This window comes from Poeciliopsis prolifica, unplaced genomic scaffold, assembly GCF_027474105.1.
Source record: "Poeciliopsis prolifica strain line A6 unplaced genomic scaffold, Auburn_PproV2 SCAFFOLD116, whole genome shotgun sequence".
NCBI lineage: Eukaryota > Metazoa > Chordata > Actinopteri > Cyprinodontiformes > Poeciliidae > Poeciliopsis > Poeciliopsis prolifica.
Genome location: NW_026562491.1, coordinates 770,925 through 788,064, shown reverse-complemented (window position 1 = coordinate 788,064; position 17,140 = coordinate 770,925). Strand labels below are relative to the sequence as shown.

At 42.8% G+C, this 17,140-nt stretch overlaps 1 protein-coding gene, 1 long non-coding RNA gene and 1 pseudogene across 2 annotated transcripts; all 3 read right to left on the bottom strand.

Moving 5' to 3' along the window:
- Positions 1–1,098: 1,098 nt before the first annotated feature.
- Positions 1,099–5,622, bottom strand: LOC129354701 (aurora kinase A-B-like; annotated as a pseudogene).
- A 2,071-nt stretch (positions 5,623–7,693) lies between these two features.
- LOC129354743 (uncharacterized) lies at positions 7,694–9,209 on the bottom strand. Its single transcript, XR_008605187.1, has 3 exons — positions 9,113–9,209; positions 8,449–8,601; positions 7,694–8,001 (listed from the first exon to the last, which is right to left on the bottom strand). It is a non-coding gene; the product is annotated as an uncharacterized LOC129354743 (long non-coding RNA).
- A 17-nt stretch (positions 9,210–9,226) lies between these two features.
- LOC129354734 (NLR family CARD domain-containing protein 3-like) lies at positions 9,227–16,047 on the bottom strand. Its single transcript, XM_055024218.1, has 3 exons — positions 15,586–16,047; positions 10,143–10,322; positions 9,227–9,281 (listed from the first exon to the last, which is right to left on the bottom strand). The coding sequence occupies exons 1-3, from the start codon at positions 16,020–16,022 to the stop codon at positions 9,227–9,229; spliced, it is 672 nt and encodes a 223-aa protein (XP_054880193.1). The 5' UTR covers positions 16,023–16,047.
- Positions 16,048–17,140: the final 1,093 nt, after the last annotated feature.

The following is a 17,140-nucleotide window of genomic DNA, read 5'->3' as shown; positions in this document are numbered from 1 at the left end:
TCATGTTTTACAGTTCATTAATACATGTTCTATGTTTCTCCACATTCTTCACACATATCATTGTTTTTCTTCCCTATTAAATATAAAGTATCATTTCAATATTATCATTTCTACATACTATATAGTATGTCGTCCGAAATATTGAAAAAAACGACATACTATATTATGTTGTCGAAAAAATGAAGAAAAAACGACATACCATTGCAGCAGCTTCCTCAAGTTGCTCATTTGACCTATTGCCACCTCCTCCACTTCATTAGCCAGTTGTGGCTCTTGCTTCATTAAGAAGCATGTTTATTTGAGCTTCAGCTCTGAATGCGTCCAACGGCTCGCCCAGAATGTGCGAGGCCGAGCACATGACCAGAGGTAAGGCTGTTCTGTTATGGTCTCCGGCTGTTTCCCCGTCTGAAAGTCCGTCTCTCTGGTTCCGTAGAGGACGTGAACATTGGTCTTTTGTTTTCCCGCGGCTGCGTCTCACCTAGAAGGACACAGAGGGAAGAAAATCTCAAACTGACAACGACTTACCAGTTAGTTTTCATGGAAAACCTGCAGAGATAATTGACTTTCCCTGCAAAAATGTTGGGCCTTCCTGTTCTTATCGGCTCCATTTTGGCCACTGGACTCAAACAAAACCCCTCGGACGTTTCAGCTTGACAAATAAAACACATTTTGTTCAGCATAAAGAAAAGGATCAAATCTTACAAGTCATGCAGAGTGACATAAAAATGGAGCAGGACGTCTTCCTGGAAGCAGACTAAAAGGAACAACATAAATCATATATCCATAATACTTCAATGTTTCAATGTGACTGCTGCTTTACCATTTTAATACTCTTTTGAAAAATAAATCTAAAAGTTCAGAACACATGTTTCAGTTCAGAAATGGGGATAATCTCCCTTCAATTTCTGCTGGATTAAAAACATCTCCACCAAAAAATCTACAGCAAATTTGTCTCTCTTTCCTCTCGTGTGTAAATATGTTTACAGAAACAGAATTCAAACCCCCCAAAAAATTCAAAACATGAAAGGATGACTTTTATTAACATGATTCCTCTTGGCTGTCATGTACTTTTAAAATATTGAGAACTGTCCTTCCAAATCAGTGGATCCTGGACACGGAAGATGGAGCCGGTGCTGGGAAAGACGTACTCAGAAATGACTCACAAGTCGTGGGCGTCTTGGTGGAGCGTTTGAGGACCCAGGGATGGGAGACGACGCCTTCAATGGGCAACCTGTGCATGGGAGTGGGCTGCAGCAGCTTGGCCAGCAAGTCTTTAGCTCCGGCACTAATGGAAGCATGTGGAGGGGAACTGTACTCCACCTACCAATAATAAATATTAACAACATGTTAGCTGGTCCGTCTGCCTAAAAGATTTTTATTTTGGATCTCTGTGCTCCAAAAAGCTGAAATATTTGGATAAAACTCCTGTGAAAATTAGGAATTGAATTATTGCATTCATCAGCATTCTTACCTTAGAAATCCTACGGTAGGTTCATCGTGACTTTTTGTTTCAAATGGACGTTTTCCAACAAGACACTCATAGCAAAGGACCCCCAGACTCCACAGGTCCACCTTCTCATCCTGAGTTTGGTCGTCCAGCGATCCACACAGGGTGGACCTCCTGCATGGACAAACAACACAATGTCAGAGCTGAAATGACTACAGAGCATGCTAACATGTCAGCATGCACATACCTTAAAGATGGAATGTGAACAGAAGAACCAAAGTCAGCGATCTTCAGCTCCCCGTTTCCTCCCAGCAACAGGTTCTCTGGTTTGATGTCTCTGTAGTGGAGCGCATCTGCCAGCTCCATGATGCACTAAAAACAAAAGCAAAACAGAAAGTAGCTCATCTGTGAGCTTTAACTAGACCAGAGGCCAGTTATGTTTAAAATGCTTCGTTATTTAATTTACGTTTTACTTAGAATTACTAATCGGACTTTCTGAACCGTTTCAAATGTTTGTCGCCGTTTATCGACATGTTGAACTGAGTTGGTCAACTTGTTGCTTTCATCTGTTTCTTTATTATTTATTAAACTACTGGAGCTTCTGGTGGATTCAGCTGCACTGATGCTGCTTATCAGCTACATTTATAATCCACAACTTTTACACCAGTTTTCAAATCATAAAACCGTTTTAAATGAATTCAGATGGTCAATACGAAACATCGGATCGCTGCATCCAGACGTTAAACTGTCTAAAATGGCCGTCGCTTCTACGTTACATATATAAATATTATATTCCTGTCTGTAAAGAGACTCTGTGTCTGTTACGAATTTCTCCTTTTGAGCTGAATGGTTGCAACATTTCTCCTGCATGTTTGCACGTCTGCATCGCATTTGATTGGATGCAGGAATGTTCTGCTGCGTTTCGGGTCCAGAGAGTCGTTTGGACCGGACCTTAGAACCGACCTGTTTCTGTAGATCTGGGTCGGAGTGGAACCGTCAGGAGCCAGGCTGATCTCCACGTCTCCTCTGCCCGGAGAAAAACAAGAAAAGGCGACTCAGATTCACATTCAAACCTCATGAACTGAAACTACTTTCCACAAATGTTCACACAAAGTGTCGCAGCTTTCAGCTCAGGAATATCTGAGGAATCTTAACTAAACTGAAATATTTCCTGGTTCAGGATTTCTCTTCTGCACGTCACAATTACACCCAGTGAAAACCTTTTCCAGTGAAAACCTTTTCCAGTGAAAACCTTTTCCAGTGAACTGACACATCAACACCAGCAGCAGGTTTTCGTTTCTCTCACTCTGCCAGTTACTGATTTAGGACTTTCTTCAACATCCTGGAAACAGAACTGCAGTGAAGAACAGAAACAAATGATTCATCAGAGCAGTAGATGGCTGTTCAAGAAGTCCAAATGGAAACCTGGACCTGGTCGTCCGCTTCCTGCTGGGTCTGTCGCTGCAGACCAATCAGAGACTCGTACACACAGACAGGAAGCAGCTCAGACCAATGAGGAGACAGTTCAGTACATAAAGAAGAACATCAGCGACAATCTGCCTGTAGAGAAGATCATCAACCTTTTCCACTCTGAATGAACTGAACCATCGTTCTCTAGTGGAGGAGATCCAACAGTCTCTGAGTTCAGGACGTCTGTCCTCTGGTAAACTGTCTCCTGCTCAGTGGTCGGCTCTGGTCTTCATCTTACCGTCATCAGAAAAAGATCTGGATGAGTTTGATCTGGAAAAGGATTCTCCTTCAGAGGAGACTCTTCTCAGACTGAGAGGTCAAAGCTGCTAACAAAGTCATACAAGTACAAACAGAGCCAGATACATCTGGTTCATCAGGCTCAGCTTGCTTTATTTGTTCAATCATTTGTTTTTGGAGCGATTTCAGTTCTTAGATTCTTTATACTTTAGTTTTGAAGTCGTTCTTTAAACTTGAACATGTGAGTATTTGAGGCTGGAAGCTCTCAGCCCTGAACTCCATCACCTTCCAGAGCTACAACCATCTGGGAGGCGGGAATGAAGACGCTCTCCTTTGGGAGAGACGGTGAAAATGGCAGACTGGAAACTGAAAAATGATTTAAATATAGTTATTCAAAGAGAAACTCTGAGCTTTAAGTCCAACAGACCTAAAGCTGTTGGCCTGAACAGCAAAGTGCCAAAGTTTGAACCGATTCTGTTTTTACTGGATGCTGCAGCAAGTATGAAGTCAATCGACATCCTGAAGAGTTGAGGACACATGAAATCACTTCCTGTCTCCTCCGGTGGGTTTCAGGTGAGGTACCGCTCACCTGAACAGCGCCCTCTGCTGCACTGGTGCTGCTTCTCTTCTGGCTGTTGCATCCAGTGGAGACCACAGCTCACCTGGAAAGAGATGAACAAGTCATTATTGATAATTATATATGGCAGATGAAATGCAGCAATACTGTGAAAAGTTCATTACTAAATAACTAAAAACTCTCCAGAGTTTCTCCTCCTGCATCTTATGAATCGTAGCTTCAGAACCTTGAGCTGCTTTTAGCCTCTATTTAGCTCAGAGTTTGAGCCGAGGCTCCAGAAATCAGGTCATTGTCGTGTTACTTCATGTCTCTGTTAGGAAGGACTCAGTTTTTCTAAAACTTGTTGAATTCCAGCGTGTAAATGAGTCTTTGTCTGTGAAATGTTTGCTACCTTCAGGGTGAGTCCTTTGCGGCAGCCATCTTGGGATTCTGCTAAAGAAGAGGCCCGCCTCAAACACAGCTCTTTAATAGAACCGGCTGCACTTTGATTGGCCGGGCAAATTGAGAGGCGGGGCTTCACTGGTTAATTGATGGACTGCTGGATGTAAGGGCGGCCATTTTGAAAGCTGCTTTGGTGCAAATGACTCAATAAATAAACTTTGTTGGCAGAACAGCAAAAGTTTGACTGGATTCTTCTTTCCACACCTTTTAGTATAAAAGTCACATTCTTTAATAAATTATCATAAACTCTTGTCTCATAATTCAAACTGTTGACCTTTGTTATTCCAACTGTAATTTTCTGTTTTATCTCCAGAGAATCTCTAAAAATTGAGACTTTAGAGAGAATCTAAAATCTCTCTAATTTATATTAGAGAGATTTAATCTTTAATTTTTAGATTAAATCTAAAAAACATCGACATGACGGCACCAGGTCCAGTTCTGGTTCTGCCCTCTGACATCTTGGCCTCAACCGGCCTGCACAGGTAGAGATAGGCCAGGTTCTGGAGCCACAGTGATGCTGATCGATGATACGAACTGGATTCTGATCCGAATCCTGAGACGGATTCAAGCTGCAGCTTCAACATCAGAACCAGATGAAGTTTCTTCTTCACTAAAGAACATTTCAGTTTGAGTCTCTGAATGAAGGAACTGATTTCATAAACGCAAGAGAGTCAGAGGAACCGGGTCAGAGAGAACCGGGTCAGAGATGGAACCGGGTCAGAGATGGAACCGGGTCAGAGATGGAACCGGGTCAGAGATGGAACCGGGTCAGAGAGAGAACCGGGTCAGAGATGGAACCGGGTCAGAGAGGGAACCGGGTCAGAGAGGGAACCGGGTCAGAGAGAGAACCGGGTCAGAGAGGGAACCGGGTCAGAGATGGAACCGGGTCAGAGAGGGAACCGGGTCAGAGATGGGGCTGCTCTTAATGTTATTAAAATACTTTTATGAATTGATAATCATTTCAGTTTGAGATGAGTAAAATTTAATTTGCTGCTTTTGAATAACAGTTTATTGTTTCAGAGAGAAAAACAACAGAAGTAAAATGTCTTATTTCAAATGAAAGCTAACAGAGGAACTCGTTTCTATGGCTCTTAATGTGAAAGTACTCACCGGAAGTGAATGTAGTTTGTAAACGCTCTAACTTTATCAAGTAGGTGTAGTTATCATCTGGGTCCGCTAGAGGGCAGAAACCGCCCTGCTCTGATATTAATAGTTCAGTTCGCGGCTCTGCAGCTAAAATATCAACATTATTCTGACTGTTTGCAGGATAATTAAACTTTTCATAAATATTTTCCTACCTTCAGACCGGAAGCTCAGCATCTTATCGCCTAAACCAGAGTTTGTTTCAGCTCTGTTTGAGCTGAAGCTCCAGTTTTAAGAACCACAGCTCCTCTGAAGCCGCTGCTAGTCTGTTAGCATCGTTAGCTCCGCTCAGAGTCTCTGCGGGATGTTTTCGTCTCTGTGGAGATGCTTCTAGTTCACACTGACAGATAAAACACTGATTTCCAGAAACCAGCTGCAGCTCTTCAAACTCACCTCTATATTCAGAGCGGGGTATTTACGCCCTCTGGTGGCCTTAGTGGGAACTACAGCCCTGATAATGCCGCATTATTTATGTTTAATATCCATTAATGTGGAGTTTAGAGAAAAACTAAAAGACATCCCGAGTCATTATCACAGATTTCTGTCTAGTTTGTTATTCAGACATATTTTGATTCACTGTTTGGAGTTAACTTTGATCTGACGTTATAAAATTTTACATTAAAACAAACATCCGGTTTAACAATTTATATGAAGAATGTCTGTAGTTATGATAGTTCACCACCAGAGGGCAGTAAGAACTCAATCAACCATCATAAAACTAATAAACTTTTAAACTTTTCACTAGTTTCTAATGACAAGTTATATTAACTTAATCCTGTGAATAATAATTTATATATTTCATACATGTATGTTATTAGAGATAGAGATTAATTATTAGAATAATTTAGACACAAAGTGAACAACTACTTATAAAGTAATATTTTATTTTACAATAGATGGAAATTTAGTTTGAAAAAATCCTACATTTTATTGTGTAACAATCCCAGAAATATTAACTGTTGTTAATTTTGAGAATGAAAGTGTGAAAAAGCTTCAAATATCAAGAAAAAACAACCAGCTGACATAAGAACAACTGTTCTTTATTATTTTAAAAACTGTTTAAAATTATAAAAAAAAGCTGCTGTAATAAACTCTTTACAGGACGTTTTATTTCAGATCAAACTGAATAAAATCCTGCAGTGACTCTTATTTAATGACAGTAATGTAAGCTGACTTGATCTGACTTTATAACAGAGAAAATTAAAACAAAGAGAAACATCTGGTTGAACAATTTCTATTGATGATGTAAATAATGAATAAATCCAGAACGACGGCAGGATGACCGATGGAGAATGTCCTGATATGTGAGGAAAATTAACTGTTTCATCTCATGAACATATAAACTTTTGTCCAAGCATCATCAGAGGTGGAGTCGCTCGTCCCGTCTGTCTCAGCGCTGAATTTTCCTGCGTACCTGAACACATCTTCAGTAAAACCAGCCTCACTGAAGCCAACAGACCAGAGCTACGTTGCAGGAAAACTCTGAAGTTTCTTGCTGGTTTTGGCCTCTAAACTGAGACGCGCTCTCATAAGGAGTGAAATGTTGCACTAGGTGCAGGAGATGACCTTTAACCCCTGGTCCCAGGTTTTAGGCGGTGTTGAGGAGAAGAGCGAGGCTCCTGATCTGCTGTGAGTGACGTGACGCTCGGTGGAAGTTCTGCATCCTGTTGCAGCTTCATGTTGGAGACGTGAGGTTTTGCTTCTCCTGTCAGGGATTTGATGGGAAACGAGTCACAACATTCAGATGATTTCGTCACTTTGACGATGCAAACTCTGGTTCCTCAGTGTTTGGTCTGTCAGAACGCTGGCTCAGGTTTCTCCTCTAGTTTTTCTTTAAACTTGTTCCACTTTAAATCCACACAAATAAACCACAGAAAGTTATTTTCTCATCTTCTGATGCAAATTTGCATCCATCAACAAAAGCAGGAAAATAAAACTGTTCTTGAACAACAGCTGTGCAAACTGATCCCATCACATCTGTGAGCAACATGGAGTCGATCTCTGGTTCACCTTTGACCTTTTCTTCCTTCTTGTTGCATCAGAAACTTAAAGTGAATAAAGACGTTTGAGTGAAACCAGGTTTCAGGTGGACTGAAGTCGTCTTCACTGTGAACTTCATCAACTTTCTGCTTCATAACAAAACCTTTCAAATCCAAACACACATCCAAGCAGCCGAGTCCAAATGATCCACGTTCAAATATTGTTTCTTTTCTCTGCAGGATCTGGTCAGGACGTCTGGATCTCAAGTGGATTTAATGCCACAGATCCAGAGGAAGTTTTACTGTTTGGCTCTGAATCTATAGAGCTGCTATCATGTCTGATTTTAGATCAACTTTTTTCACCTCAACAGAATAAAATGACATTTTGTCCCATTAACAAACTCTTTAAAGCTTTTTAATGAAATTTATGATTCATGTTTTTGCTCAATTCAACTTTTCTAACAAACTCAGAGTATTTTTCTCTCTTTTGTTTCTGCAGATCATCAAACAGATCAGATGAAAAATAAAACTGAAAATCTTCAACAATCGACGTCTGGAAAATATTTGAAATAGAAATAGAAAATGTTCTGAGGTCAGAGGTCATCATCTTGATCCAGAGTCTCTTTAGACTCAAACTGCTGCAGCTTCAACCTGTGAGGATCAGCAGGACACAGAGACGTTCTCTACTTTACAGAGATCAGAACAACCTGCAGAGAGAAGAAGGAAGGAGAGCAGATCAGTGAGTGTTTCCAGTAGCAGTCAGTGACGCAGCACATCCAGTAGATGGTTTCCAGTCAGACTGATCTCAGAGCTGTGACCAAGATGAACCTGATCAGTTGTTTCCTGTTGAACTGAGAGAACAAGCAGGTCTGAGATCAGATCTGCTGCTGTTTGATGAATGAGGACCACTGTCTCTAGACATGTTGGACGCTGGAGTCCAGCTGGACGTCCTGGAGACATGGACACAGCAACAACACAGCAAGCTGCTGCTCCTCTGATTGGCTGATTGCTGTGTCCAATCAGGAAGTCTGAACCATTCTCCTCCCACTGAGAAGCTGCAGCTTTACTGGGAACACTGGATCTTTGCTCTGATGCTGACTGGGTTTAGTTCAATATGCTGACAGCAGCTGGACTCACTGCAAACATTTACTTACTCTAAAGTTTTTACAAGATCCTTCAGCTGCTGAACATCTGATTCCTTCAGGTTGTTTTCTCTCAGGACCAGTTCTGTCAGACGGGTCGGGTTGGACTTCAGAGCTGAGGCCAAATAATCACAGCTGATCTTTGACAAACTGCAGTCATTCAACCTGAATAAAGAATAAAAGATGTGAACCAACAGGATGCAGGTTAACCAGTCCAACAGAACCAGTTAAAGATTCTCATGATATTAATACCAACAAGCTGCTGCTCCAATAAAGACCTGCTGACTTCAGAACCAGAACCAGAACCTGGTACTGGGTCATGATGTGTTGGAGGATTTTAGTCAGTAAAATCATTCCAGGTTCTGATCAAAGTGTTGAAGCATCATCATTGATTATTGATTTGTTCCTGTCAGATTCCAGGATTTCACTTTTCTAGACTGGATGACCTTTGACCTGCTTGACCTGAGGGGGATTTCTACACACTGGGGTCCGAATGCTGTCCTGTTCTGACCTCAGATCAGCAGGTCCAACTCAGTTACACAGAGAAACTAAATTAAACTCTGGATCCAGGAACAAACTCAGAAAATATTGATTAGATCAGAAGAAATGAACTTTGATTGATGATCAATTATATAGAATTATTCACAGAAATATCAATAATTATATCATTACATACACCAATATCTCCAGTCTGCAGCCTTCAGTCTGTAGAAAACCACAGAGATCCTTCAGTCCAGAACCTTCCAGGTTGGTTTTGCTCAGGTTCAGTTCTGTCAGATCGGGTTGGACTTCAGAGCTGAGAACAGAGACGTCCAGCTGTCTCTGAGAAACTGCAGCCACTCAATCTGAATAAAGAATAAAAGATGTGAACCAACAGGATGCAGTTAAACTGAAATATAAACAAATCAAATAAAATGTATAAATTAATTTCCCTGAATGTAAAAGAAACATGATGAACTGATTCTAACATCTGATCCAGTCAAACTGGTTTAAAGAGTCCAAACCAGCAGAACCAGAACATTTGATCAACAAAGAAACTCAAAGTTTTCTATCAGACTGGATGAGTTGAGCTATTTTCTGCTGGTTCCTGATCATCAGACCCGACTTGGTAACTGGATCAGAACCAGTCAGGTTCTTCATTAATGGCCTTTGGTTCCTAATAAAGCTGCTGAAAGCCAATGGAGGCCATTATTTCCTCAGGAGACGGTTCCTCTCTGACCCGGCCCAACAGAACCACAGCCTCAGGACAAAGCTGAGGAACCTGCTGCTGCTGCAAACCTCACTTTCATTCATTGCATCTAGATTTGCTTTTCTACAATCAGTGGTTTCTTAGACGCTCATTAATGAGGATTTTGAACTCGTCAGTGTTGTGGCTCTGGAGGATCAACATTTCATTCTGATGTAAAGAATCAGAAATAAAAGCATCTGAATCTTTACCAAACTGAAACATCTCCATCATTCATTCACAGCATTTCAATTATTTTACTCATTTTGTTCATCAAAAACATTTTAAAGAGAAAATGAAAACAAAGTTCAATAATCTCAAGTCTGAAATAAGAAAATAATTAATAAGGTCAAAAGTTTTAGAGATTTTATTCTCATGATTAAACAAGTTGTTTTAAAATAATATATATTAACATTAAATTGATTAACTATTGATTAAAGAATCAATAAATGATTTTATTGAATAAATAGAGAAAACAAACCCCATATGCTTCACTTTACTGACTGAATTCTCCAGGATCTCAACCAGATGCTTCATATCAGATTCTCCACCTTTATACATGAAGATCTGATTTATTTCCAGTTCAGTCAGATCTGGGTTGGACTTCAGAGCCGAGGCCAAAACTTCATATTCAGCATTTTGGAGCGAACAGTCACCAAGTCTGTGATTAGAGAAGAAATAAATTCAGTTCTAATGAAATCAATCTGGATCATAAACAGACTAAATATGATAACAGTGATGTCATCATCTGATCATCTGATCAATATCTACTGAGTTTGACCCCACAGAGAATCTGTGCAGTTCCTGGTTAAAGTCCAGGTTCTGGTTCTGGTCCAGGTTCTGGTTCTGGTTCTGGTTCTGGTCCAGGTTCTGGTTCTGGTCCAGGTTCTGGTTCTGGTCCAGGTTCTGGTCCAGGTTCTGGTTCTGGTCCAGGTTCTGGTTCTGGTTCTGGTCCAGGTTCTGGTCCAGGTTCTGGTTCTGGTCCAGGTTCAGGTTTAGGTTTAGGTTCTGGTTCTGGTCCAGGTTCTGGTCCAGGTCCAGGTTCAGGATCTGGTTCTGGTCCAGGTTCTAGTTCTGGTCCAGGTTCTGGTTCTGGTCCAGGTTCTGGTTCTGGTTCTGGTCCAGGTTCTGGTTCTGGTCCAGGCTTCATGTCCTCAGACCTTCAGCTGCAGTCAGATGTTGAAGATCTTCTATCATCAGTGAAGGAAAGTTCAGTTTCTCTGCAGCAGCTGATGAAGAGGCTGACTGAGCTGAATGAAGGAAACGACTGGAGATGATGGAGAGGAGGAGGAACTGCTCACAGCTCTGACTTGGACTAGACCGTTTAGATCAAGCAGGAAGTGAGTTTCTAAATGAAGTGAGCAGAACAGGAAGTCCCTGCTGTGGACCTCTGGCATCTCTGGGTTTGTTGAGCCACTATCTGCTGCATCATCATGAATAATAGTAATATATTGTATAGAAACATGTTTCCCAGCAGCAGGTTATTAAATGCTGCCACAGAGGAAACTGGGAGCAGAACAAACACATGATGCTCCAGTTCTGTCTCCGTTCATCTGCTGGATTTGATGCTTTAACAAAGTAGAAAGTGGACAGTCGTCAACCTGCTGCAGCTAAAAGCTTCACGTTGTTCGTCCTGCAGAGCAGCAGCAGAACCGGTCCTGCTGCTCCTTCCGGTCTGAACCGTCTGGACTGGGTCAGAACCGGGTCCAGGTGAACCAGGATCTGCAGATGATCCTCATTAATATGTCTGCACACATTGAGATGAGACAGACTGATAAACTCTCAGTCCATCAGTCTGATCTACTATAGTGATGATATGGATCATGGTGGACAGAACCAGAACCAGAGTGTTTGTCCATTTTTCATGATGAAGCAGTGAAATTTCTCCAGTAACTAGAAGATGTTGGGATCCATTTTCTGCTGCATGGATCATAGAGAATCTCCTGATTCAATGTGTTGACAGTAAGTAATGATTATTAGGAACATTTTGGACTCAAAGTATCAGATATTGATATGAAACTGGAACTTTCACTAAAATCATTTTCTGGTCTCCAGCAAAATTAAAACGTCTCAGACAGCAGAGGCGGAGACAGAGGGTGGCAGGGATTGCATTTGCCACCCCCAACAGAGGCCTTGCCCCCCCTACTGCCACCCCACTGGAAATGGTCATTTTAAAATATACTTATGAGATTGGCAAAGACCCGGGCCGGACCCGAGCCAGACCAGCGCAAGACCAGGGACAGACCCGGGCCAGGAAAGGGCCGGATCCGGGCCAGACCAGGACCGGACCCGGGCCAGACCCGAGACAGACCAGCGCAAGACCAGGGTCAGACCCGGGCCTGGAAAGGGCCGGATCCAGGCCGGACCAGCGCCGGACCAGCGCCGGACCAGCGCCAGACCAGGGCCGGACCAGGGCCAGCCCAGGGCCAGATCCGGGCCGGACCAGCGCAAGACCAGGGATAGACCCGGGCCAGGAAAGGGCCGGACTCGGGCCGAACCTGGGCCGGATCCGGGCCGGACCAGGGCCGGACCACGGCAAAACCAGGGCCAGGAAAGGGCCGGATCCGGGCCGGACCCGGGCCAGACCAGCGCAAGACCAGGGCCAGACCAGGGCCGGACCCGGGCCGGATCAGGGCCGGACCAGGGCCAGGCCACGGCCAGATCAGGACCGGACCCGGGCCAGACCAGGGCCGGACCAGGGCCAGATCCGGGCCGGACCAGCGCAGGACCAGGGATAGACCCGGGCCAGGAAAGGGCCGGACTCGGGCCAAACCTGGGCGGGATCCGGGCCGGACCAGGGCCGGGCCACGGCAAAACCAGGGCCAGGAAAGGGCCGGATCCGGGCCGGACCAGCGCAAGACCAGGGACAGACCCGGGCCAGGAAAGGGCCGGATCCGGGCCAGACCAGCGCAAGACCAGGGACAGAACCGGGCCAGGAAAGGGCCGGATCCGGGCCAGACCAGGGCCTGGAAAGGGCCGGATCTGGGCCGGACCAGGGCCGGACCCGGGCCGGACCAGCGCCGGACCAGCGCCAGACCAGGACCGGACCCGGGCCAGACCAGGGCCGGACCAGGGCCAGCCCAGGGCCAGATCCGGGTCGGACCAGCGCAAGACCAGGGATAGACCAGGGCCTGGAAAGGGCCGGACCCTTTTGGGTCATGAACCAAAGAAACCCTGTGGAGAATCAACAATAATTATAGTTTATTAATGACACTAAATTTAACAGATTTCAGGAAAAACGACTCAAAGATGATTTGAACCAGAACAACACAGAGGATTTTTCTCCCTGGATTTTATGGGACGAAGCAAAAACTTTAATTATCTGGTTCTCTAACGAGAAAGAGAGAAATGTTTAAAAGATTAGAAAACTAAAATCTCTACAAAATACAACGTATGGAAAATAATAATAATAACAAATCAGAGAAACAAGGAGAAACTGTTTCTATGAAACCAGATGGAGGAAGAGGATAAATTTATTCAACTCAACTATTATGGAAATAGATCAAAGCAAAGAAACTGATAGCAAACTAATAGATTTATCAATAAATTAAAATCCAACAGATAAAGACACCGATCTCTAAAACACATGAGAATCTGTTGCATGATCCTCCACTCAGTTCTGCTCTCAGCCTCATGCAGTTTTTGCTGCTGCTCTGGATTCACCATCGATAGGAACAGATCAAAATCATCCACTAACAACTAATCACTGATCAATAAAGTCATTAAAGACTGAAAGGGAATCAGACGGCAGGTGAGGAGGCGACCCGGCAGAGCGGCTGCTGAAGGATTGATTTGATCAGAACTTTGTGGAGGGGAAACGCCGCCATCTTGGATCAGAGCAGAGATGTCAGTGATTCCTAAACCTGGTAAAGATGAAACTGGATGTGGTTCATAAACCAACATCAGTTTGAAACATTGATTACAGGATCACTGCAGCAACACTGGATAAATTATAATCCCAGGAATTACAGACACAGATCAGATTTAATCTGGTTTTATCATCAACATTCAAACCCATGACAACGTGGGCTCCTGACCTCACAGGTCAAAGGTTAAACAGAATCAATAAAGTCATTTAGATGCTGAAAGGCTTTTGATTCAATGTGTTGGAAATATCTTTATTGAGCTCTGGACAGATTTGGCTTTAATCAGATTATAGGTTGTTTCAGTCTGTATGAATCACATTCTGCCAGGATTAAGATTAATGTGGATTATCAGATTCAGGAAAGGGTCTGTGGCCGAGGCTGAACCCTCATCGCCACGTTGCTGCTTTTATTGATCCGTCAGAGAACAACAACATTATGGGAGGAACTATTAAGGAACAAGACCAGACGATGAGCTGCTAACGCTAACTGATAACGCTAACTGCTAACGCTAACTGACCCAGAGTTAGCCGACCTGATAGCACAGGATGCTACGTCAACGATGGATTATAGTCAGAATGGTTGATTTCTGGTCCATAATCAATGATCAATCAGCAAACAATCATCCAATTCTAGTCAGAACCAAAGTTGAAAATGTGTCAACGAATCATTTGAGGTTGAAATTAATGAATCAAACGCCGATAACTGATCAATATCTGTTATCGGCAGATATTGATCGAGTCAATATCTGATCTATATTAATCAATAAATGCTTTCCCAACTCCCTCTTCAGTACTTTGGTTCTTGGTTTGGTGAAACTGAACTGGATCTTTATCAGCATTTGGACATTTTTAATGAATTTAATCAACTTATTTTTCAGTGTTTGTGGTTAATGGAGGATTGAACCAGTTATTGATGAACTTTAACCCCTGTATATATTGTCAATAATTGTTCCAACTGCAGTTCAAATCACCTTTTGCTCTATTTTTCTGTCTCTGGTGTTAAATCAATCCTGATTTGATCTTTAGGTTTTGATAAACACTTTATTTTAAAAAATTGACTCATTTTTACCACGAGCTGCAGCATCATAAGTGCTGCAGCATAGTGCAGCATTTATGATGCTACAGCATAGTGCAGCATCATAAATGCTGCAGCTTGATAGCTAAATGTAACTGTATGTGTCGACTAGCATAAGATAAATATTCATGAATATTCCTCATTAACTTAGCAGTGAGTGTACATCAATCAATCAGATTGACTGATTGACTGATTGATTGATTGATTGAGTGTACATGGGGAACCGAACGCTTTGTGTTTGTTCTCAGACCTGTAACCAGTTCCCTACTTAATATTTCTGCTTGTTACAAAACGTCTCTCTTGCTCTGCAGAACCTGGTTTCTTTAGCAGAATGCTCTCAGAGTCAAGATAAGCAACCAGCAGCTTCTGCATGCTGAGTTTTTAAATTAACACCACAAAGGAGCAGCAGACACGAACAGACAGTCAGTTTGACACAAACTTATTTTAATCTCATCAGAGAACATGTGAAATTTCCTCCCCAGAATGTTTTAATGTTTTCCTGGGCAATAACATGCAACACTGATGATGATGATGATGATGATGATGATCAGAACATTCACATTAGACTGGAAGGAAATAATTAAGGAAATTCATCCAGTAGAGAGACTGACTGTCATGAAGACTTTCTGCTGATCAATAAAAATATTGGAAGAGAAGAAACCTGAACCTGGAACCAACTGGAGGATCAATGTAATCATCTAGTTTTATTGTGAAAGTTCTCACTTTGGGTTTTATTGTTTTATTATTTAATTGTCTTTGTTCAACAAGATACTTTGCAGCTTTTGTTAGTGGAGTTTGAATGTTCAAAGTATTTATTTTCTGAAACTATAAAAACAACAAAATATAAAGTTTATGAAAAATAATCCAGAGGATGAAGGAAGTAGATAAAGAGCAAAAACATCCAGAATCAACTTGAAGACAGAAGAAGAAACAGGAGGACAATGAGCTGAATCAGCATCACACAATGAAAACATCTGGACTCACCGAGCCTTTCTGCAGTTCCTCACAGCTGGAACCAGTCTCCGTCGTCCTTTATCTGATGTGTTGTACTTCTTCAGGTCCAACTCATCCAGAACCTTCTCTGACATCTGCAGCATGAAGGCCAGAGCTGAACAGTTAGTCTCTGAGAGATACTGCCCTGAATCCAGCAGCCGTTGGATCTCCTGATAAAATGAGACGTCGTTCATCTCCAGCAGACAGTAGAAGATGTTGATGCTTCTGTCAGGAGAGATTCTATTAGTGTTCATCTTCTTCAGGTTGGTGATGATTCTCTGGATGGTTTCTGGACTGGTCTCTGTCTGACCCAGCAGATCTTCTAAGACTCTCTGGTTGGACTCCACAGTGAGACCATGAAGGAAGCGGACAAACAGGTCCAGGTGGCCATTTTTACTCCAGAGGGATTTCTCCATGACTTTCTTCATGAACTCATCTAGAGATGTTTCTCTGCATTCGTCTCCCAGGAACGTCTTGATCTCCTCTGACTTCCTGCTGGTGAAGCAGTGGAGCATGTAGACTGCAGCCAGAACTCCTGGATGCTCAGATGAACAAAGGAGTAGACGGAGACGTCGCGTGTCCCTCTCTCTCTTTTAAACATCTCAGTGAAAACTCCTGAGAACAACGCAGCATCTTGGATGTTGATGCCGCACTGTGTGAGATCTTTGTCATAGAAGATCAGGTTTCCCTTCAGCAGCTGATCAAAAGCCAGTTTTCCTAGAGACTCAATCAGCTTCCTGTTCTCTGGACTCCAGATAGATTTGCTCTTTTTTCCTCCATCATATTTTTTCCTCCTTGATGTTGAGTTGAACCTTCAGGAACTCTACGTACATCTCAGTCAGAGTCTTGGGTAGTTTCTCTCTCTCTCTGGTCTCCATCACATCCTCCAGAACTTTAGCAGTGATCCAGCAGAAGACGGGGATGTGACACATGATGTGGAGACTTTTGGATTTCTGGATGTGGGAGATGATCCTGCTGGCCTTCTCTTCATCATCTCTGAATCTCTTCCTGAAGTATTCCTCCTTCTGGGGTCAGTGAACCCTCTGACCTCTGTCACCATGTCAACACACTGAGCAGGGATCTGATTGGCTGCTGCAGGTCGTGTGGTTATCCAGAGGAGAGCAGAGGGAAGCAGTGTCCTACTGATGAGGTTTGTCAGCAGAACATCCAGTGAGCTGGACTCTGTAACATCAGTCAGGATCAGATTGTTCTTGAAATCCAGATTAAATCGACTTTCATCCAGACCATCAAAAATGAACAGAACCTGGAACGATTCAAAGTTTCTGATTCCTTTGGTTTTAGTGAATCGTTCATGAATCAGTTCTAATAAGCTGAACTTTTCTTCTCTCAGTAAATTCAGTTCTTTGAAGGTGAATAGAAATATGAAATCAATGTTCTGGTTGGTTTTGCCTTCAGCCCAGTCCAGAGTGAACTTCTGTGTTAACAGTGTTTTCCCAATGCCAGCCACGCCCATGGTCATCACTGTTCTGATTGGTTGATCTCCTCCAGGTGGGACTTTAAAGATGTCTTCTCTTCTGATTGTTTC

What these genes read in the sequence shown, in the direction of transcription:
- LOC129354734 (XM_055024218.1), bottom strand. Translation starts at nt 16,022, where the DNA reads ATGAAGAAAGTCATGGAGAAATCCCTCTGGAGTAAAAATGGCCACCTG. An exon ending in AGGAACTGCAGAAAGGCTCG is followed by an intron (nt 10,323 to 15,585) that starts GTGAGTCCAGAT and finishes CTCTAATCACAG; the next exon opens with ACTTGGTGACTGTTCGCTCC. An exon ending in AGTAAAGTGAAGCATATGGG is followed by an intron (nt 9,282 to 10,142) that starts GTTTGTTTTCTC and finishes TTCTTTATTCAG; the next exon opens with ATTGAGTGGCTGCAGTTTCT.